At 41.8% G+C, this 22,462-nt stretch overlaps 1 protein-coding gene across 3 annotated transcripts in view; it reads left to right on the top strand.

The window, feature by feature from the left end:
* Positions 1–22,462, top strand: part of ME3 (malic enzyme 3) — a 127,140-nt gene that overhangs the window by 69,550 nt on the left and 35,128 nt on the right. For 2 of the 3 annotated variants that reach the window (XM_030457950.1, XM_030457958.1), the window contains 2 exons: positions 14,938–15,013; positions 19,676–19,837. In XM_030457950.1, the coding sequence (XP_030313810.1) occupies positions 14,938–15,013; positions 19,676–19,837 (238 nt within the window). The remainder of the gene's footprint in view (positions 1–14,937; positions 15,014–19,675; positions 19,838–22,462) is intronic. The other variant, XM_030457966.1, reaches the window with a different exon arrangement.

The following is a 22,462-nucleotide window of genomic DNA, read 5'->3' on the forward strand; positions in this document are numbered from 1 at the left end:
CAGGAATTGAGATCTATGTTATAATTTCTAGCTCTTCCCGTGTTTGCTATCCTAAGCTGCACTGACAGTCTGAAAAGGGGATTCTTCTAACATAACTCAACTGGGATCAGAAGGTTTTTGAAACAAAATGACGCCCACATAAATATATTTCACTGATGTTTTAGGGAGAAGATAGCACCTAAAACTGAGACAATGTCCAGTTTTGCTGTACTGTCACAGGAAACCTCATCACATAATTCTGTTCATTTACTGTTTAAATTTTATTTTGGATCTGCATAAAGCTGCTCCATACTCTGTTCCAGTACTTAACTCTCATATAAGTAGAAAGCAGTTTTGCCCTATTATATAATCTAAACTTTCCTTGCCAATGTCATCCTCTCTCCAATTACTACTCTCTGGTAGTAATTGGTCATACCCAGCCTGATGGTTTTCTTGTTAGAAGTTCTTGCTGTTTTGTCTAGCTTATCCCACTCTGAAGTCTCCTATTTTGCTACATTTCTCCTGAAATGCACCACAGAAGGGTGAGAACCACTTCACCATGAAGGGCAGGCAGTGCCAAGAGGACTGGAGCTGTTAGATCTCAGCTTTTGCTAACATGTCCTAGTGTGCCCACACCTTTTTTTGGCATTATCTGACTGATCTGGTCACTGTAATTCGTTTTCTCATCTTCTCCCTGTGAATCTTTTCTTCGACATGATTACCCCACCACGTATGTGCCACTCCATAATTATGCTTAACATTTCTCCTTGCTACATGTCCAGCTGTGAACTCTGTTCTGTTGGGTTTTTGGGTCATCTCCCCAGTGAATCAGAGTTTTTCTAAACCTGTCCTCAGGACTACTGTGCTTCCAGCCCAACTCTGGGTGATGAGGATTTTTTCACATTTAATGCTGTTGATAAGGCAAGGGAGGTGAGATATCTCAGTTTTAAAACACCACATGATGCTCCAACATGTATGGACATGCACATATATATATATGCACAGGTTATGATAAGAAGACAAGTCTATAGAACATTGTGAAGTCTTTCTGTGGCCACAGTAGCAGCAAATGGTGACCTGTGGACACAAAAAGCTTTTTCCCTGTGTTGATACCATTCTCAGCCCCATTAATGTTTGACTTTATATTTTCAGGTTGAGCTTGGAAAGATTAAAGCACAAATAACTTGCTTAACAAAGCAACTCTTGTACAAGAGCACCTGAAAATAGTCTTATGAGGTCCAGCAGGGTTTTTCTTATTAGAAAACATTTATCAGTGTTTGCATGGCTACAAACTTGTTTGCCAGATGCTGCTGGCATAATTGGAGGGCCCAATGACTATTTTACCTTTCTTGGTCTCTGTACAAATTCTTCAGGATCGACTTTTCACCTTCTGTAGGGCTGGTGTCTGGAGTTCTCCTCCTAGGTCATGGCTCCAGCATCCTCCCTGCTGGCAAATTTATCTGCCCTAAATGGGATCTGGCACCTGATGTTCTATCCTTTCAAAAAGCTACTTAACCACCAATCTTAAAGCACAGTTTTCCTCTGTTTACCAGTAGAGAAGAGCTACTGTGGAAAAAAAGTCTTGCAAACATCCAACTCTTGGCATGCTCATCTATGACATCCAAAGCCTCCTTCCTTCAGCCTATGAGCCAGCCAGAGGTCCTGATGCCTCAACAGGTTTCTGTTGATCCCTTCCCTACATCCCTACTGCCTTTCTCTTCAGGAGTCACTTAAAATTCCCTAAGCAGGCTTTCTTTATCTATGACCTTAGACTTATTCCTGTGTGCTGAGAACTCAGGTTTTTAGAACAGCTGAAAGAGGTGAAACCATCAAATTACTGACAATGGCATTCTGGCACTGTCCCCCAAAAGCTCTGAAGTTTTTTCTGGAAGGAGTCTATGCTGAATAACATTTTTTCCTATCTTGTTTTCCAGACAGCTGTCTGCTGAGTTACTAATATTAATGTATTAAAAGTCATGCAATAAGCATTAAAATCTTCAGGCCAAAGTACATTGTCACTTTATATTCTCTATTTTTGAAATAAAAATATCTTCTGTGATCAGACCACATTAAAAAAGCACTGAGGAAGGACAGCTATGTCCAAAGCAAAGTCCTCCTAACCATGCACCCTCTCAGCACCAGTGGGCAGTAGCACACACCTCAGGAGGAGAGTAAGACTTGAATAAGCAAATACCCTCCTTTCTTGGAGGCTTCTCAGGTTTAGCTCCTACAGAGTGTGTGTCTCAGGGTCTTGGGTCTTTAGTTTTTAAAAATTCTGCTGCCCTATTTGTCTTCACAAGTTCTGGAATGGCTGTGAAGGGACCCAAATGTATGCAGATTGTCAAAGCCAAAGTGTGTTGCTGGAAATATTGTCCCAAGGTGAGAAGATTTGGTCCATGCATGGGTGTGATTCCTGATGCTCAAGGCTGGCCCAGACTGAGGGGAGATTTCTTGCAGGGCTGTACAGCTTCAGGTCCTACAGCTGCCCATCCAGTTTAGCAGTCTGACTCCTGCAATGTGTCCCTGGTTGTTCACTCCTCCCTTCCATCCCCAGTCTGCCTGAAAAGATACCCAGGCAGCTGTGTAACAGAACTCAGTCTGGGTAAATCCAAGTCTGTTTTGGGCCAGACTAGCAGTAAGCCAGATGGGCATTTCATGGCCAGCTGCACCAGGACTTGTGCTGGCATGGTGAAAGAGATGTGCAGAGATGGGAGTGAGCTGCTGAAGGCTTGGGGATGCAGGTTTTCCTTATGTTCAGCACAATGATAACATAATTGTATCTTCAAGCAAAGGGAAGGTTACCCTTGGTACTAACAACCAGGAGCCTTGGAATCCTTTGCTTTGAAAAGCCTGAGGAGCCTTTATGCTCATTACAGATTTGGTAGGGTGAAGGAATGAAATGTAACAGAGCAGGGCTTGCAGCTCTCCGAGACATTAAAAAACGGAAGGAAGAATGAATCCTTGTCCTTTAATCCCATTAATAAGAGGAGTCGTTATCTTAGGAAATGCTTCCCAGCCCTAAAACTTTTAGACTATGGTTGAAAGTCCTTTTTGCTTTAGAGTGAAGATACAAAACCTTCTATAAAGAAAAGTGCATAGTAGTATGGTGATCTTTTTTCATTATTTGCTTTTTTTTTTTTTTTCCAATATAAAATACACTTAACCAATATCATGGAGATCCTTATGAAGCACAGGGCTGTACTTATAGAATGTAAATTAAAAGATACAATTTTTAGGCTGATTTTTACAGTATCTTTTAAAAGAGAATTTCTATTTTTTTCACAAAGAGAAAGCAGAGGGGGAACTCATCTTGGGGCATGGATTCATACTACTATGAAGTAGTGAGGAATACTTTATTATAGTGGCATAAGCCTCTTGAGACACTGTGAAATGTATAAGTGTATTTGAAAATATAAAGTTGTCTGCTGCTCTGCAGAATCTTTTGGCATCCCCTGAGAGCAGGAGTGGAACAGGCTGGTGCATTAGCATTGGGAAAAAACTTGCTTAAATTCAGTGTCCTTTTCTGGAGACAGAAATAACTTTCAGGACTTATTGCAGAACAATGCAAAACATTGGGGTGAAGCTGAATGGAGAGTGAAAGCTAACAGGATGCAGATGGTGTGAAAATTAAGTCTGACAGAATAATGACCTGTGTCTCTGGTGAAAAATGAGCAAGTGAAACATCAGTCAATCTACAGAATTGTCTTGTCAACAGATCTGGCTCTGCTGAAGCTTTCTTTTAAATGGTGTTGCACAGTTGAGCAGTAGGAGAGAAATTTACCTGCCATTTTTAGACACTTTAAACCCAAACCAAGTTGGAATTAGAAGAAAGATATAAATCCTATAAACTTCTGGGCATATGGAGAGAAAAGCTAGTGTGTCAGCTGTGGTCTGAGGTACCATGAAGACTCTGGGAATAGGATAGACACTGGTGGGGCTTTGAGACTGTACTGAGGTTATTAAATCTGGGTGGAAGATACCTTTTCCCTTAGAAAAAAAGTCAATGCTCCTCCTCCGCTATCTCTAATCTTTTGTCCTCTTTCCCTTACTTTTCCTGAGCAAAATGTATGTACAATGGCCCCAACCCTCAAGAGGAACTTCCCTAGGTATGAGGTAAAATCTCAGGCCCACTGAAGTTAACAGCAAAGCTTAACATTAATTTGTGAAAGTCAGGCTTCCCCCTGCTGTCAGAAGTGATTTAGATTTAAGTCTGTTGAAATTCCCTGATTTAACAGAAGCTCAAAGGAAGAGGTGGAGTTGGCCAAAAGAAAGAAGTTGACCTGGTGAAGGAAATTCAAGAGGATGTGTTCGCGTTTATCGGGCATAAATCTGTGCTGCTGCCACAAGGAACAACCCCACCTTAAACAAAAAATGCCAAAGACAGGGAGGAGGGGGAATAATTCTTTAGAAATATGAATACCAGGATGTAAATTGGAGGGGAAATAACTCTGACTATCATGAAAACCTCAGACAGCATATATCCATTGGGCTGTAGGACAGCATCCCGTGAACTATGCATCATGACCCGGGGACATTTATTTGAGGACCAACTCTTTTTTTAACTTGTTAGTTTATGGAATATTTATATTAATACACAATATATTTTATTATAGAATTTAAATTGACTTATGTGACACTGCAAGGTTTCTGTAGGATGCTGCCTTAGGTTCCTCTTTAATGATTGTGTCAGAGCTAAGGAGTTATCACCCTTGTCTTCTAATAATAGGGCATCCATTTCTGGAATAGAAGAGAGATTTTTTTGCATTTGCCAGACTTTCCTGACTGGTCTGCATGGCATAATGGCTTCTGTGCTTTGATACTGCAATTCTTGCTTTCCTTGGGTTTCATTGTGTTTTGGGTTGGTTTTTATGTTTGTTTTTTTTCTGGAGCATTCTGTGTGCAGCTACACTGCTGGTAAACTTTGACAAGGCAGTCCACACATATCTTCAGTACATGGTTGTGGAAGACCTACTGTAAAAGCTACTGACATTTTCTCTATTTGCTGCAATTTATGGCAGAAGCAAAAGTTTTTTATTAGTTGGATTCACTTAGAATATGCCAGCTTAGATTTCATTTGATTTGATTGCTATGGTGTTGTCAAAATAATATTTCTTTTCTTTGTCAAACTGTTTTCTAATTCTATGTTCATTCTGGGGGCTCCTTGTAGTGCATTTAAAAAGTGAAGGTGTGGGTCTTGGAAGAATTTGCACAGCCTGGGAAGGAAATATAATTAGTGTTGGACTTAATTTAACTGATCCCACCTTAACCTCCGCACTATCAAGTAAACCAGAATATATTATGTGCTTATCAGTGAAAACAGATAAGGGCTCCTTGGTCAACATCACTGAGCAAAAGCACTGGTTGTCCATCTCAACACATTTCTCTTTGCCACTGCAGTCCCCCAGTCACTGTGATCCTGCCAGGATCCAAGGTACAGGCAGGTTTAGGACTCATCCCCCCAAAAAGCAGAGAAAAATCAGAGCTGAGATGGATGTTCCTACACTTAAAGTTGTTTTTTTAACAGAGGGCATCAAGCCCCTTGAGCTTGGTGAGCTTAAATACAGCAAAGCGTACTGAATTTAGTGTCTGTACTTGCCTATTGGTGGGATCTCTGGGTGGTGGGATGTCCTGTCTCACCTCAAAGCCTGATCTTTACCTATATGGATGGCAGAGTAGTTATGAACAGCCTGGTTTCTCCCCCTGCCTCTTCTCATAAGTAAGGAGGGAGCTCTGGGTGCTGAGGGTAAGCAAGAGTCAGATCCCCTGCTTGGCTTTTACCCAGTCCATGGCTCTAGGAGTTCAATCATTACATAGACCTTCCAGAGGCCCTCTTCAACATCACTATTGTGAAAAGGACGCTGGGGAAAAAAATGGTTTCTGAAATTTTCAAATATAAGCAGCATTTAACCATTGAATTATGCTCTTACATGACAGTTCTCTGGTTAAAGCAGAGGACCCAGTCCTGAGAACCCAGAAGCTCATGACAAGTGCAACAAAGGTCTTTTTGCCTCCTCTCTTTATTCGAGGCTGTGGGTAGGAGAGATTCACTGGGTACCTGATGCATTTTCACTTTGCTGCAAAAGGACCAGTAATTTCCAAGCTGGCCTTTCTCCATTGATTCAACCTGGTGAGGAGGAGAGTACTGTTTATAGATGGTTGTTTCCTGACTAGCAGAACCAATAAATCCAGAATTCCTCCTGATCTCTGCCCACTTTCCCCTAACACATCTCCTTTGTAATGTTCCCTTCCCCATCCCTTTCACCCTTTCTCCATATCCACCTGTGTTCCACCATAGCCACCCACACCAGATTATTCTCCTCCCCTTACCTCACGTCTTCAGGGAGCAGCAGGCACAGCTTGGGGTGCTCTGCTTGCTCTCCCTCTTGTTTCTTACCAGTGCACTTTTAATCCTGCCCCCCATAACCATTCCCTTTTTTAATTTGGTTTCATCTACAGCCAACATTTTCCTCCTTTTCTCTGGCCTCTGCTCAGTCCTGCAGGCCAGGAAGGCTCCTAGGTTTTGCTAGGGCTTGACTAGTGAGGGCTCAGGAGGTTCTAGGTATGAAGCAGCACGTGTTGTGTCTCACTGCAAGCTATCAGCTGTCAGAGGAAGGGCTATGTTCCCCTCCCTAGAGTGGTAGGAACATGAACCCCATTATCTTTTCCCTTTATCTCAGTAGTGATTTCCATGAAAGGCTGTAGGAACAAACATCTTTGAGACCTTTGCTTTTTTGACGAATTTGCTTGAAATGACCTAGTAGGTAAGAGAGGACACAGAGTGATTGTATAAACCACCTTTTCCTGGAAAAAATAAAACCTGCTAAAGATAGTGCTGGTTGTTAATAACTTGGCAGAGCCAAAGGTGGATCTGGAAGTTTTGCTTTGGGCTCTGATCTGAACCTTCCTGTTGTGGCAGGGCTGGGACTTTGCAAAGAACTGTGAGGGCTGCAGCTTCCCCTGGAGCCTCTGCATCGGTGTCTGTGTTTAGGAGCAATCACTTGTGTATGCTCAGTGGAATCTTTCTATTCCTAATATTTGACATTTCCCTACAGCTGCCCCTCAGGATGATGGAGATTTCCCTGCTTGGGTTTGAGGGCTTAGTGTGATCAGTGAATCTTACATTATTGTACCTTGGAGCCTGCATATTCTGGCAGTCACACTGAATCTTGGTTTTCCTGCCTAAAATATATGATGAAAACTTTAAGGACATTTATAGTACCAATGCAATCATTCAGCTTGCAGACTGTTTGAAATTAAATCTCTTAGTGTACTTAAGTTATAAGATATTGCCTTTTAAGTGTCTGTATAGATTTCATTAATAGTTGATAGCATTTGGTTTCTGTAATTCTTTCATCAGTACTTCAGGATACTGTTCAGCATCCTACAATTTACAACAAAAATTATCTAAAACAACAAAAAGTTCTTGGCTTTTATTATAAGCAAATCTGTAAAAATAGCTGATGGATCACCACAGAGATTTTGTCCAATTTGATGATTAATTGTGCTGTGTTTAGACAAATCAGTGCCTGCTAGCACATTCTTTCTCTCCAAAGCCTGTAGCCCACAGGCATTTCTAATCAAAAGCTCTCTAAAAAAGCCAAGCAATTTCAGAGTTTATTTTGTTATTCTGAAAACTCTTATTCTTCTCTGGCAGAGACTTGAACAAAAATTAAAAAAAAATCAACAATAAGGTTGCATCTGGTTGAAATGTCTCTCAAGGCTCATGTTGCTCAACTTGTCAATTTTGTGTACAAGTCTTGAGAGTGTAAATAAATAAAACCAAATGTAGGGCTTTACTGTACCACATTTTATGGCATCTCCAGCACAGACTGGCCTTCAGTCCAGAGTGAGTCCTACAGCCTGTTCTTCTGGCAAAGCACTGGCAATTTTCTGTGCTTAGCATGGAACCAAAGCCAAGGCCATCAGCTGATCCTTCTCTCACTTGTGTTCCCTTTGCAGCTGTGGACAGAGAAAATCCCTCCCAGTTGTCTGGGCTTGGGACATAATTCAGCCAAACTCAGAGGAGCATCCAGCAGCCATCAGCATCCTTCCACAGTGGCAAGCCAACTTCTCCTTTTTTTAACTGTGTGAAGATAATTTTGACAGGTGAACCTCAGCATTACTCTGAGATAGTCTTGCTCAGAGCTTTCCAAGAGCATCATGCATTTATGTGAAGCAAGAGCTGTGATGACTGCAGAGGGTCAGCTTGTGCCACTGCCTGTCAGAGCCCTTTCCTGTGCCACTTCACATCACAGTGCAGGTTCCAGACCACTGCCTCACAGCTTTTTCATTCTTGTTCAACAGAAGCCTCATGCAGGCTTGGATGGGCTTGGCAGTGCTAGGTTAATGGTTGGACTTGATCATAAAGGTCTTTTCTAACCAAAACAATTCTGTGACTCTATGTTGGAAAATATCTGACTCATCTATTTTGTCTTTTGGTTTTTAAAGCACTTTTGTTTGTTGTTTTTTTTTAAGTAATGGCTTCCCATGGACTTCCTACCCATTCTGAGGGAATGCTAAGTTCAAACTTAAGTTCTTCTGAAGTCAAAACACTGAAGCACTTTTATGTAGGCAGGATTTAACTTCTTTCAGGTTGTGAGTGGTTATGCTTAACCTTTGTCCTGAGTCTGTTTGTTCTGAGAATGAGCCTTTCTATCCAGATGAAAACACTGACTCATGATGCCCTCCTGTCTGCTGCAATATTATGAATATGTTCATTTTCTCTGTGCTAACCCACCCAGTAGTTTTTATCCTCTCCTTACTTGTGGATCAAGTAGCTCTCATAGCACCCAGACTAAATGTTAGTAAGTGGAAAGAAAATTAAACCAAAGCCAGAGTTTTGTTGCTGTATTCATGGTTTATTCCTGTAATTCATTGCACACTGATACAGCAGGGCACAGATGAGGAGCAGGACTTCATGCAAGCTTGTGCTGGAGAACAAGCAGTGTGTAAATAGCTGGAGAGTCAGGGACATGAGCTACTATTTTAATTTGCTTCACTTCATCAGTCACTCTTCTCAGGAATAAGAATAAAAAAGACTGGTAGTCCATGAAACAAGACATCTCTAATCTTTCTTATCTGAGATCCAGTAAAGAAAGCTGGTGGACTGACTGCTGTGCAGGGAGCACATGGAACTCATACTTTTTTATGTTCATGTTATATACCAAATCCACATTTATTTGGGTTTTGTTCAAATCATCCTACTGTGATTTAATTGGTAATAAACTAAAACAATTTCCCAAACTGAATCTGTTTTGGTCCTGATGGTGATGACTGAGCCATCTCTCCCTGTCCTTACCTCAAGCCCTGAGACATTCATTTTATTTCCTCTCCCCTGTCCAGCTGAGGAGGGCAGTGACTGAGTGGCTTGGTGGGCACCTGGCATGCAATCAGAGTCAACACACCACACCTGAGCAAGCCTGACCCTTGCAGTGTATGTAACTATTGGATAGTGCTGATCAAATACATTTCCCCCTAAATGAGCAAGTATCTTTTTCATCAGAGAGCAGACCTTCTAGAGGAGTGAGGAAGAAAAAGAAGGATGAAACTGCATTGGGTTTAGTGCTTTACAAGTCCTGTCAACATAGGAGATTTTGAGATCCTTCTAGCAGTGTCTCTTTTCCTCCAGGACATAAATACCATACAGCTATTCTATCTCAGCTGTCTAGGAGGTTCACAGAAGCATAGCATAGGTTTTGCTTGGTGTTAGTACATGGATCAGTAACCCAGTGCCATTACCTATTCTGCTTTTCTGTGCCTTTTGACCAGACGGTAAAGTCAGTGGATATATTTGCTGCCTGTTGTTCATATAGAAGTGTAAATATTAATTGTACAGAGGTAAGCAGGCAGCTGAAGTCATGGGAGTGCTACCCAAAACCCCAGCACAGGACAAGACAGTAAGAAGGGCACAGCACTGGCCAGAGGTTTGATGTGGAGCCTGATGAAGAAAAGGTGTTGATTGCATTGGACTTCTGCTTGGTTGCACGTCAGAGGCAGCAGCAAGCCAGAAAAGAGGGGCAAGACAACATCAGAAGGGTTACAAACAGCCTCAGAAACACTGGTGATTGCCAAGGAAAAGCTGTTATTGAGAGGGAGACCGACTTTGGGGTAGAAGGGAAGGGAAGAGTGATTTGGAGCTGTGAGGGAAGAAGCAGCATGTTTCACTCCCCTCCGAGCTTTCAGAAACGAAGCTTTGCCCATTCTCTGTAAATAAACAATGGTCTAAAACAGAGGTAGCGCTGTTGGCTCTGTCATCCAATGTTTCTTTTTCTTCTCAGGGGAAATAGCTCACATGGCTAACCATGGAGATCAGAAAGGGAACCACCATTTTGCCTTTTTCAAGTAACAACTGTTCATTAAATGAAAGCATTAAAGAATATTTTTGTTTCCTAATACCTGAGGCACATTAAAACTTGTCCCTTCACAGATTTCTAAAAGGAGTGTTACTCTAAAAAGCCATCACCAGTGTCTGGCATTGCATCCTCTAGAAATCAAATGTATCCTGTCCCCCTTGTCCCTGAACTCTTTCTGAAATGAGCCATGCAATTCTGGGATTGCTTTCATTGTGGCTCTTTCCAAATGCCATCTGGATGGCCAAGATCTTACCAGTACTGAGCACCCCAGCAGTATCCTTCCTGTGGCTCACATGGTAAACTGTGTAGCTCTATAATTCCTGGAGCAGTTTCACTAACTCAGAACAAAATCAGAAAGAAAATGAATGACAGTTGAGAAGAGGTCTTAAGTGGTGTAGGTAAACATATCCAACCCTTCTGACAGACCTTGCAATTATGATCTGTAGCCTGGTGGATCCTGCAGTCCAGTTCAGACAGCTTGACTTGCTGAAATCTAAATAGAAGCACTGCTTCATTTATGAATTAAAAAGTTTTAGCACTCCTCAAAGTTTCCTTGAACCTTTTATGTGCTCACTGGCACCATAAAATCTGGCCTGATTTCCACCTTAACCAAAGGCAGCTGCAGTGACACCTGTGATGTTAATGGACTGAATAGACTGACTAATAGGACTAATAGGACTGACTGGAGCTCTGAAACTAATGAATGCAGGTTGGAGCACTCCCTTCCCTGAGTAACCCTCTCTGCAGGTTACTGTTTAGCCAGAAATAGTGGCTTAGTGTGTGAATTCTGCCTTGACATTGCTGGGACAGTTAATTTTCACTAAGCTCTATTTCTTCTATTTTAAGTGCTTGGCTTCCAAGTAACTGTGCATGGCTTCTTCTTGGGTGGGTATAAAGTTATACAACCATTAGTCCCATGTGGGATGGCAAAATCCTGGGCACAAGTAAGTCTTCTGGTCCAGAAAACCAAGTGTTTGCCCCACACAGCTCCAATGTAATGAGACATGATCAAAATAATGGATTTTTTTTAGCATTTTATTTTAATTGAATATTTTTTATTGAGTCCAAGGGGATTAAAGTAGTACTGCCTCATTTTCTTTTTGTCTGCCTAAAGCAATTTACCAAATGCAATCCCAAGAGAGATGGAGAAGGCATGATGATAGAGGCAGCATGTGTTGCATTCCCTCTTCAGAATGCTTAAACTGCATCTTTTCCTCAGAAAAATCAAGTTAATTGGTTATATTGCTGCTTGAATATTTCTTATTTACTACTGGTCCACACAGACCAGTCTGTCACTCTCAGTAGTCAGAGATCTTTCTTGCTGTCCTCAAAGGCATAAATAAGCTTTTGCTCCTGTTACCTTTCCTACAAGCTGTGTACCCTGTACAGCACAACTGTCCTGGGAACCATACAAAATGAAAACTTACCTCTGACCACTGAAGCTGAAGTCTGATGTGTCTGCTTCCTTTTGCATCTTCTTAAAGAAAAACAGTGAATTTGCAGTTGGTCATTTGATACTTGGCCTACAAAGGGACTTCCAGCTCAACCACTGCAGGGATTTCCTTCTGAATGTCTGAACACCTGATGGAGTCCAAACTGCCTGGACAAGGCTCAGGGACATGCTCCACCTGGGTGTCTTAAGGCATTGGAAATTTCTGTATTTTCTTGAACCTGGGCACTTGCTCTCAGAATCAGTGCTAGGAAAATATGAGGCTTGCTTAGATAGGTTCCCACTTCATGATGTTGTTGTATCAGTGAAAGAGGTCACTTTCCACAGAGAGGTCACCTGTTCTGCTCCTGAAAGTCTCCCTTCAAAGTTGGTAGTGCCATTAGTGTGTAATTTCTAATAGTGTGTTAAATTAAGCCACCAGATTTTGCCTGGAATAATATAAGGAGCAATTTTTCACCTAAATTGTTTCATGCCTTTTGACAGCAGAGGTATAAGCAACTAGGGATAGGGATCAGTTCAATGGCCTGAAGGAATTGGAATGGGCCGCCCCAGGAAGTAGTGGATTCTCCATCCCTGGAGATATTTAAAAAGAGACTGGATGTGGCACTCAGTGCCATGTTCTAGTAACTGCAGCAGTCGTGGTTCAAGGGTTGGACTTGATGATCTCTGAGGTCCCTTCCAACCCACCCAATTCTATGATTCTAAGGGTGGATAAATGTGTTGTAACTTTTTTGTTTTCAGAAAAGGATCCATGGAGGTCAGCATACTCAATGGGAGGGACTGCTTAACATCAGATAAATACAATATGAATGAACACAAACAGAGCTACTTTTTATAAGGGCAATTAATGCTAAATTATACTTTTTATAAGGACAGGGGTAATGAGGAGATTAATAGACATTACAAATAAGTTCTTCTCCATGAGGGTGGTGAAACACTGGCACAGGCTGCCCAAAGAATCTCTGGATCTCCCCTCCCTGGAAGTGTTGAAGTCCAGGCTGGATGGGGCTTTGAGCAACCTGGTCTGGTGGGAGGTGTAATCCCATGGTAAGGGGATTAGACCTAGAATTTTAAGGTCCCTTCCAATCCAAAGCATTCTCTGATTCTATTAAAGTCTAAAGGGAATGTCTCTCAGTGCTTGGTTCTCAGTCACCACCCTGACTATCTAAGTCAAGTCAGTCCTGCCTCTGGAAAAACATCCCTTGGTGATAGCTCTGAGAGCCCTTCTCACAAGTAACATAGAGAGAAGAGTCATGAAATGCTGAAAGACCAGGGCTGGACTGTCTCTACCACCAGATGCAGAACAGGGATTGGAAATCAGCCCAGTGCCCTCCTGAGACGACAGTCAAGAGTCAGAAGCTCTTCAGAGGGAGTGGGTATCTGCCCTGATCCCTTCGTATGAAACAATTAGCAATTCACCAAGCTGCAGGGCTGGGGGAGGTAGACAGTGATTCCAGCTTCTCCCCTGAGCACTGGATGTCTTTTAAGGTTAAATAGCTGGTGGACTCCCTTCAGCACTGAGGAGATGTGAACACCTGAAACACACAGCTAGACACTTAAGCAATAGGCGTCGTTATTATGGAAAGTATTATGTTAAAACAATAGAATTCTTTTTAAAAGCATGTTATGACTTCAAGTATCTGCAATGATGTGACTAAGTTGTGCTTTTAATTCCCAATTAATAATTAAACATAGATGGCAGCAGTACAGTACCCCTTTTTTATGAAGATTAACATCTGTGAATACTGCCTTTGAGATAGACCATGTGTATGGGATTAGTCCCTTGGTTACTGGGCACAGTTTTAAAGAATTATACTGAATAAGTGAACCATTACTTTTTTATTATTATTTATTTTTCTTTAGAATTTCTGATCTTTCTTTGAGATTGTGACTTGATCAGTGTTGATTTTTCTTTTGTAAAGGGCTTTTTCATTAGGATTCCCACAGTTAACTGTGGGAAGATATCTTCCCCCCCTGGAAAAGTCTTGTGAGAGAAGTCCTCGCTGCAGAGAGTAGCCCTGTTATGTCTGATATGGACTTATAAGGGAAGTTGCTTTCATCCTCCTCTAAAAATTAGACTTTCTAGTTAATGTTTCCTATGAGAACCCCAAACCATGAGCTGGGTCTGAGCAATAGCAGAGAGATGTAAGCAGCAAAAATGCATATCTTCATTGCTCCAGCTGATACTGATCACCAGTACAATTCTTGCTCTTGTAGAAAACAGGTGTCTGTCCCTGCCAAGAGCAATACTCCAGCTAGAGTCCTTGACTTGTAATGATGAGGAGGTACTGGGAACCACATAAGTAATTTCCCCTGAGACAGCTATGGAGGAGGTTCTTTCTTTAGGGTTAGTACTACCTAAAAGCTGCTTTAAAAAATCCCAAAATATCTGAGCAGAGCTCAGTCGATGGGAAGAACACTAGAAAACTCTCTTGGGTATTGGAGGAATCTCTGCCAAGTACACTGGTTTTGGTAATAATAGGTCTAAAATGTATTTCAATAATGCTATGTTCCTGTTCCTAATTTTATTAAAAATAAGGCATTTTTTGTATAAACCTGGGAGACCTTTGTGTTGAGAAATGATTAGCATTAGATATGCACTTACTTCACATATTTCTTGGTGTCTTTCATTTGGTGAACGCAAGTGTCAGTAAATTGGAGTCAGTAAAAAATGGTGCTGGAAGGGCAGGTTTGACTTGGTCAAAACTGGTTGCATCCCGTTGGAGTTGTGTTGACTTGAGAGAGGACCCAAAATGTCCTGCAACAGCCATCTATGCCATTGGTATTGGTAGCTGAGTGAGAAGGATCTGGTAAAGAATATGTAGGGGGTTTAAGGTAGAACCTTAAGGTAGAGAATCCCCTGCTTTATCAGAAGTATTTTAAGTAGAAAGCTCTTCTGCACTGAAGCAGAGTTTGCTTCCTGAAGCAAAACACCAGTTGCTGTTAAGTGAAGTTACTGCTAAAGATCTTGAGCCTTAAGGTTTTGAAATGAGAACTAAACTTGCTAGTAGAAGACCCTTGAGGTCTCATTTCCGTGCCAGTGAGCAGCCTGGTTTTATGCTCAGTAGCTCATTTCCCTGTTTCTCCTTTTTTATTTTATTTTGGAGTTACTGATTTTATTACAAGGCTTCTTTTTTTTTTTTTTTCTATTTGCAGGGGGTTGTTTATCACCATCCATGACAAAGGCCATATTGCAACAATGCTGAATTCTTGGCCTGAAGAAAACATTAAGGTAAGTGGCATTTTATCTCTGGACTGTGAAATCAGAGGGAGGTGGGTGGAAGATGGGATATTGAATGGAACTGCTTGATGTTATTTACAGAATTTCCTACTTAAAGGGACAATGTAAGAAATATTCCCTTGCTCAGAAAATTTCCAGGCTAGTGGTTGGACTTAAGAGACTTAATCATGTGGGGGTGTGATAAAGAACATCTTTATCAAAGGTAGCAAGACCTTGGGTGATAAAAAGAACATGAATGATAATAAATTTGTACAGAACAGAGGCCCTAGAAAAGAAAAAAGATGTGTTGAAAAATTCTGTGGCTAACTTGCAACTTTTTAGATATCCCAAAGCTCATTAAGTTATCTCTGTTACAAACTTCCTCATAGGACTCCTTCCTAAATCCAATGAGTCATGCAGCACCTAGGAAACTGGCAACTCTGGAAATAATGTTTGATATCCAGCAGCTGAAAATATTACTGAGACTCCACCCAAAAATTTTTGTGGAGTGTTTTTCACTAGAGCTCAGGGCAAGGCAAGATCCTGGCATGAACTGAAGTCAACACTTGAGACAGGTCTTGCCTGTCATCTCCTTCCCTCGGTCTAAAAGTACATGTGCCTAGGAATTTCCCTGGCTGGTCACAGTGCTTCAGCCCCCTGTAAGTCAGCTGTTTCTTCCAGGAACAAAGGTTTGGCAGCTGAAAAAATCTTGCAAGCATTTTCCATTTCTAAGGGGAAATAAAAGGAATTTAATATGTTTCCAGAAAAAGTAATCATATTCCAATAACCTTGTCTTTGGAACCATGGAGAACAGATGCAAACGAGATATTTTATCCTTGCTCTGTCCAAAGATCTCAGTGTTTCCATTTGTTTCTGACTCAGGACTCTGAGCAGAACTCATTATGGCTAACAGACATGTTTTTGCAGATGGGGAAACTGGCACAAAAAGATTAGAGACTGTTGTTGAAACAGCCCACTCTGGCACCCAAAACAGACCACAGGAAGGGCAGTGGTCCATGGAGGAGATTCAGACTATCTACTTTCCATGTTTGCTAGACTACAGAGGCAGATGATTTCATCAGCATCATTGTTTTGGACAACAGGGTTCCCTTTGTGCCTGTACGCAGATTTCTCTCTGCCTGAACTGGTAGGCACTGGAACACTTGAGATTTTGAGATAAGTAGGGAGGCACCTGGACTGCCTCTAAATCCCGGCAGGGACCCAGTTTTTTGAGGAGGCTGAACACCAACACCAGCAAGTCCTAGTACAGACAGTGAAGAAATACCTGGAGATACTGCCACACCTTTTCCTTTGGGGCAAGTCTTAGATTCTTCCTGTGAAGACTGACTTTGTGTAATCAGCACAGAGATGTGGGAATGCCATCAGCAGCACTTGCCTTGGCAGCTTGGAGATCAGTGTAGTTCCCAAATCACTCTCCTGGGCCAAATGCCTCCTCCTTAGGCATTGCAAAACTGAGCTAGTTACAAACTCATGGCTACAGACATGTGGCCCAGAGTCATCTCAGGTAACATCAGCTGCCTGAAGACTCAGTGCCTGATCTCAGCTTGTGAGTAGTGCTGCAGTGACCAACGAAGAAGGAGATGAGAATCTTCAAAGAGAAATACTCCTGTCATCCCTGTCACAAAACAGGTGCTGGAGGGAGGAGATGGACTCTGGAGGTCTTTGTCTTTCCCCATCAGCTATCAAAGAAGCTTAGAAACCAGTTAGATGATTGGCTTAAACACCTTTTAGCCAAACACTTGAATAGAAAGAAAATTTGTAGCTCAGCTGAAAGTAGAAAACTTGTTCCTAACTGCTGAACCAGTGCTTCACTGAGAAGGTTCTGTCCTGCTCAGCCAGAGATTCATTATCCTGTTAGCTGCATTCTGATCATATACGAACATGAGTGATTAAAAACATTAACATGCTTGTGTAGGAGGTACCTGCTGAAACTTTGTGCCTTTTTTTCCTTTTTTTTTTTTACATCTGAAGAGCCATAGATGTGAATCCAGTTTCCCCTCTCTGATACAGACAGCAATTAATGTCTCCCATGCTGCATTTTCTGCTCTCCTGTGTTTTTCAGTGTTACATGGAGAAGCTTTGGTACCTACAGAGTGCAGCACATATAAGGCTGAAGAAATTTTCTCTCTCTGATTGGTATATTTGAGTGCTATTGAGAAGTTCTTCTTAGAGTTGCCTGAGAACACTTATTTGTTTGGATGAAAGGGAATCTGTACTCCAGAGAAATATTTTGATTCACTAGAATGTAACTGGTTTTGGTTTGGTTTGTTTAATATTCTCTGTATAGTTAGGATTTTGACTCCTCTTCATGTAATTTTCATCAGCTTCAGGATAAACCAGTAGCAGGGCATGTGCTTGCTGCTTTCCCTATTCCCATTGCTGCCTTCCCATCCCAATTGCAGGGGTGTGGTACAGAAGTGAGCACACACCCAGAAACAGATGGAGCCCACCCAAAAAGAGACTTTGCAATCACATTGATTCAGAAGGAAAAACAAATAGGAAAATCACAGAATGACCCTGGTTGGAAAAGACCTCCAAGGTCATTGAGTCCAACCATTAACCTAACACTGACTAGACTTTAGCTAAGCCATATCCTTAAGTACTATGTCCATACAACTCTTAAATTCCTCCCAGGATGGTGACTCCACCACTGCCCTGGGCAGCCTGTTCCAATGTCTGATAAACCTTTCAGTAAAGAAATTCTTCCTAATATCCCATCTGAAATGTTCAAAAATGAAGGTGGATAACTGTGCCACTGTCATGATGGTGAATTTCTAGTGGCAAGGATTGTCCAACCTCTTCCTTGAGGATAGGTGTGGAGTCCTTTTAGCTTAATAGGGTTTTCAAGGTTCATTTTAGGAATTCTAACTCCTTGTGACAAGAAGCTGGCAACAGCACAAAACCAAATATTCTACATATAACAGGACTATTTCAAAATAACCCCTATTACATATAGGTTGTGTTTATTATTCTGTGCATTATGACTCTGAAATGTATTGTGCCTGAAACTACCAGAGTTTTTGCTAGAGGGCAAAATAGATGTAAAAGGCAGAATAAATGCATGTGTCCTCTGTATCTCCTCAGGTTTATTCCTGAACTACATAATGTAATGTAATTCTGTTCTGCTGTTACAAACAGTGGGTTAGGCTGAAGGAGAAAGTAGCCTTGGGATATTGCTTATGCTTAATAAGAAATGTCAATGAAACAGATAAGTACGATTCTTGATGAAATAAGAAAATGCAGCAAGACATTTCCCAACCTAATGCTTTTCCATCACAGCAACAAACTAATGCACCTTTATTTTCACCCCCCTCCCAAGTAAGTACATCCACTGAGCCAGCTAGCTTCTAGTCCCCCATTCTCTTATTTCTCACTAAAGAACACACATGTGTATGTCCTGTGTCCTGATTTTAGCCTTAAATTTGCAGATCAGCAAATAAAAAACTTCTCTGCAGTCTTTTCCTTTGAAATCCAAGCCAGGCTGTGGACTTGAGTCCCCCACAGTCTGACAAACCATTTAATGTGAGCAGTCTGTTCTTGAAGTGCTGGGACAAGGCTGAAAGTTGAGGGGTTTTAGTTGTATTTGCAGCTTTTCTCCCACAGTGGGACTGGACTCCAGTCTCTTCGTGTTCATCCTGGATTTCAGAACTGCCCCAAAGAGTGCCTGATCGTGGGGACAAAACCAACAAATAGAGCAGTTAACCTAAAAATTGTGAGAGTTAGTCAGATCTGCTTGGTCATTTGCCTCCTAAGGTCTTGAGGTACAGTGTGGATTGAACAGCTCAGCTTTATGCTTATAACTTGGACAATATTAAGCAGGCTTTCATTCCCCTTCTTGTCACAAGGAAATGATACAATAACAAGAAAAACATAAAATTACAGATCAGTGATTTTGGTGATGCAGCACATTACAACATTGCTGAAACACAAAAGGCCAATTGCAAAAAGCATTAAATGGCAATGGTTTGACTCCCAACTTTGAAGGAAAAAAGGTCTAATAATAAGTACATAAAGCAGGAACCCCTCTTCAGCCCATGGTGCTGGCCATGCTGATTGCCTCTGCTTTGTAGTCAAGGTACCAGAAGGAAAGGAACACACTTACACTGAGTTTTGGTTTGATTACTTGATGTTGGCTGCCCCACAGCTACTCTACAGCAATGTGAAGACATGAGTTTTTTACTACTTGGAATCATAGAAACATAGAATCATATAGGTTGGAAAAAACCCTTAAGATCACCAGGTCCAACCCTACTTCCACAGGTACAGTTCATAAGCCAAATCACTTTTGGACAGAACAATTTTCTGAGAAGGAGAGGAAAAAGATCAAGGCCAGATCTCTTTTGTGCAGTTTCTGGTTATTCAGCTGAGGATCCACAAAGAGCCATGCTGGCTGCTTTCTGCTACAAGGTCACTGAAGTGCTGGAAGCAGAGCAGCTCCTCACCCTGTGAGCAGCTTTCCACCAGTCACATTGTCTCTACTTCCAAAAATGAGCAGCCCTCTGTCAGTAGCAGCCAATTAATGTGTGTCATGTGAAAGGACCAAAATCCATTGCCCAGTGCAACTGCAAAATGGCATCAATGTGAAGACAGTGAAGCTGGTTTGGCTTCTAACGCCTGGGCAGCAGCATCCAACAATCTCTTTTGATCCCCCAGGCTATCGTGGTGACAGATGGAGAGAGGATTCTCGGTTTAGGAGATCTGGGATGCTATGGCATGGGCATCCCAGTGGGAAAGCTGGCTTTGTACACAGCTTGTGGTGGAGTTCACCCACAACATTGTCTCCCTGTCCTGCTGGATGTTGGCACAGACAATGAGGTAAGAGAGCTTTCCATAAATCTGACAGGGGAGAGAAAGAATTGAGATCAATACTTAACGGAGACAACTACCCTAAACATGGAGGGAAAGCAAAATACAGCCAAGATGAGGCAATGGCCAGAAGCAACTAGGTTTCATTCCTGTTTGATGCTCAAGGAACCTTGGTTCTTATGAGGAACTCTATGAACCCTATATGAAATGAACACTGAAAGCTTCATGGTCCCCTGGTGAGAAGACTCAGGGTGTTGCCAGTTGGAGCTGAAGGGTCAGCTCCACCTTTTAGCATGACAAGGTGAGTTGAAATTTTTCACAGGAAGTGTCAGATTTATTCTTCCTCTGGTAATTGTGAGAGAACAGACAGATCCTCGTGTCTGTATAGAAGTGAATGTATTCCAGAAAATGGAGAATCCCTGGTGGGTGGTTTCGGGATGATTAATTTCAGTGTTTTGTCAGATTACACACTTTATAGCATGTGATAACCAGACAAAAGGACTCCATCTGCTTGCAGATTTTTGCCTTATGACTCTGTCTCAGAAAGTCCAAAGTGCAACATTTTAGTAATGCCAGAATGCACATCTGTGAGGAGGTCTTTTTTAAAATGAAAAACCTATAGTTATTACTTGTGATAGCCCAAGTTTGTTCATTTTTTGTAGAATGTACTTGTGCCTCACTTGACCCCAAGTAAATCAAACACTTGTCTATTGAGAGAAATAACAAACTTAGGGTATAGGAGCTTTGTGTATGAAGACAGATGAGTGCTGACATTTTCAGACATGCTTGTGCTCACTGGAAAGCTGAATTTTCTCCACATTTCCACTCCAGCCTTGGGTGTCTCACACTGGACACTTGAAAAGAATGAAAATAATCAAAACCAGTAGCCATAGATTACATCTAGGATGAGATTCCAAATTCCTTCCTGGGTTTCTGGTCCCAGAGTTATTTTGTCCCTTTAGCAGGGAGGCCTCTCATGGGCTGGTGGAGTACAGGGTGTGCTCATCTCAGCCTGATCCGTGATCTTTCCTGAGAAGTGTGAACTCCAAGTTTGGACTCCCTGAGGCTAAAGCAGCAATTAAGTCTCAGTCTCTCAGTTCTTGGAGTTGTCAGTCAATACATTATACTTCACTTTGGCTCCTTTGTCTCTGCACACCACTGAGTGCTGGCAAGTTCTGGGGCCCTCAGCTGGACCTTCCCTCCAGAGAGTCTATGGTGTGAGTGCTTCTACACCAAGTTTCTGACCATGCACAACCATCTCTTTCCAGCTCAGCATCCAGGGGGAACACTAAATTTGGGCACTATTTCCGAGGGTCAGTTAGTGTCAGAAAAAGATCAAGTGTAACATACGTGTCCAGAAACTTCTCTGTTGAAGTCATTTCCACATCTGGGATTAAGATCTAGAAGTTGCTGTTCTACAACAATGTAAACAATGTATTTCCTCACAATATAAATAATCTGATTATTTATTTAATGGCTTTCTTATGTGCCTAAACACAGCTTAACCACACTCTAAGCTTATTCTAGGAGCATTCTGCTCTACAAGGAAACTCATTTATCAGTGTAATAAGACACCTTCTGTAGGTATTCACCCTGTTAATCTCTGCTTGTCAATATATTGAGCCTGTATTAGCAACACAGGCATTTCAGGTAGAACAGAATAAACACTGCAGTCGTGTTATATTTTTAGCTACAGTTTCCATCTTATCTTTCTGACAGTTCATAAGACTTTGTACATTCTTTCAGCAAACCACTCTTTTTTCGGAGCCTGGCATTTCCCAGTTTTCCTGTGGGAGAATTTTATGCTCCATGAACCTGCCCCAGAGCACATGGGGCTACAGGGGAAATCAGTGAATGCCAATGGGTCTGCTTTCCATGTCATGGCCCCAAAGAGTTACTGCATTCAACTCAGAGGAAAACCTCTTTCATCTTTCCTTCTGTCTTCCAGGGAGGACATCTGTGGATGTAAAAACAAATCTAATTTTAGCATACCTGCCAATATTTAGGGCCCATATGGCTGCAGGACAATAGATTTGTGGTGGCATGTCCCCTTCTCATGTAGGTGATCCAGTTCCTGAAATCAGAAGGGATGCAGAGTTGCTTTGCAGTGACTCAAAGAAGTGTTGGCCCACTCATCTTCTGCCACTCTTTAACCTGTAGCTTTCAAAAAAATATGTGCTGTTTCTATGCTGACCCAGTCCTTTTTAGGTGGCTTAGGGATCCTGACTCGCTGGATTGGCTGGTGGAATGGCCTGGTTTTGTATTGCTAGCAACAGCCAAAACCCAAAATAATGTCTTGTATAAAAATACCTTCCCCTGACACCTGCAGATAACCAAGGTGAGTGCAACATAGGTGCAGGGCTTGGGAATATTTTGGAATTTGATCACTGGTTCTATTCGACTCTGGGCTGTCACTTAAAGGCCTAAATAACACATGTCATTTGAAGTCACTTCAGGCAATCTTCATTGCTCAAAACACTGTTTATGGTCAACAGCTTTCCTGGTAACCTCAGTGCAAAATTAAAAACTGAATGAACAGTAAACATTCCCCTCAAAAAGTCAGTTTTATACACTAGGAGTGAGGGCACCTTGTCAGGGAGCCTTTGGTAGAGCTGTTCTGGGGATGCAGAGCAG

Source organism: Calypte anna, chromosome 1, assembly GCF_003957555.1.
Source record: "Calypte anna isolate BGI_N300 chromosome 1, bCalAnn1_v1.p, whole genome shotgun sequence".
In the NCBI taxonomy this organism is placed as follows: Eukaryota; Metazoa; Chordata; class Aves; order Apodiformes; family Trochilidae; genus Calypte; species Calypte anna.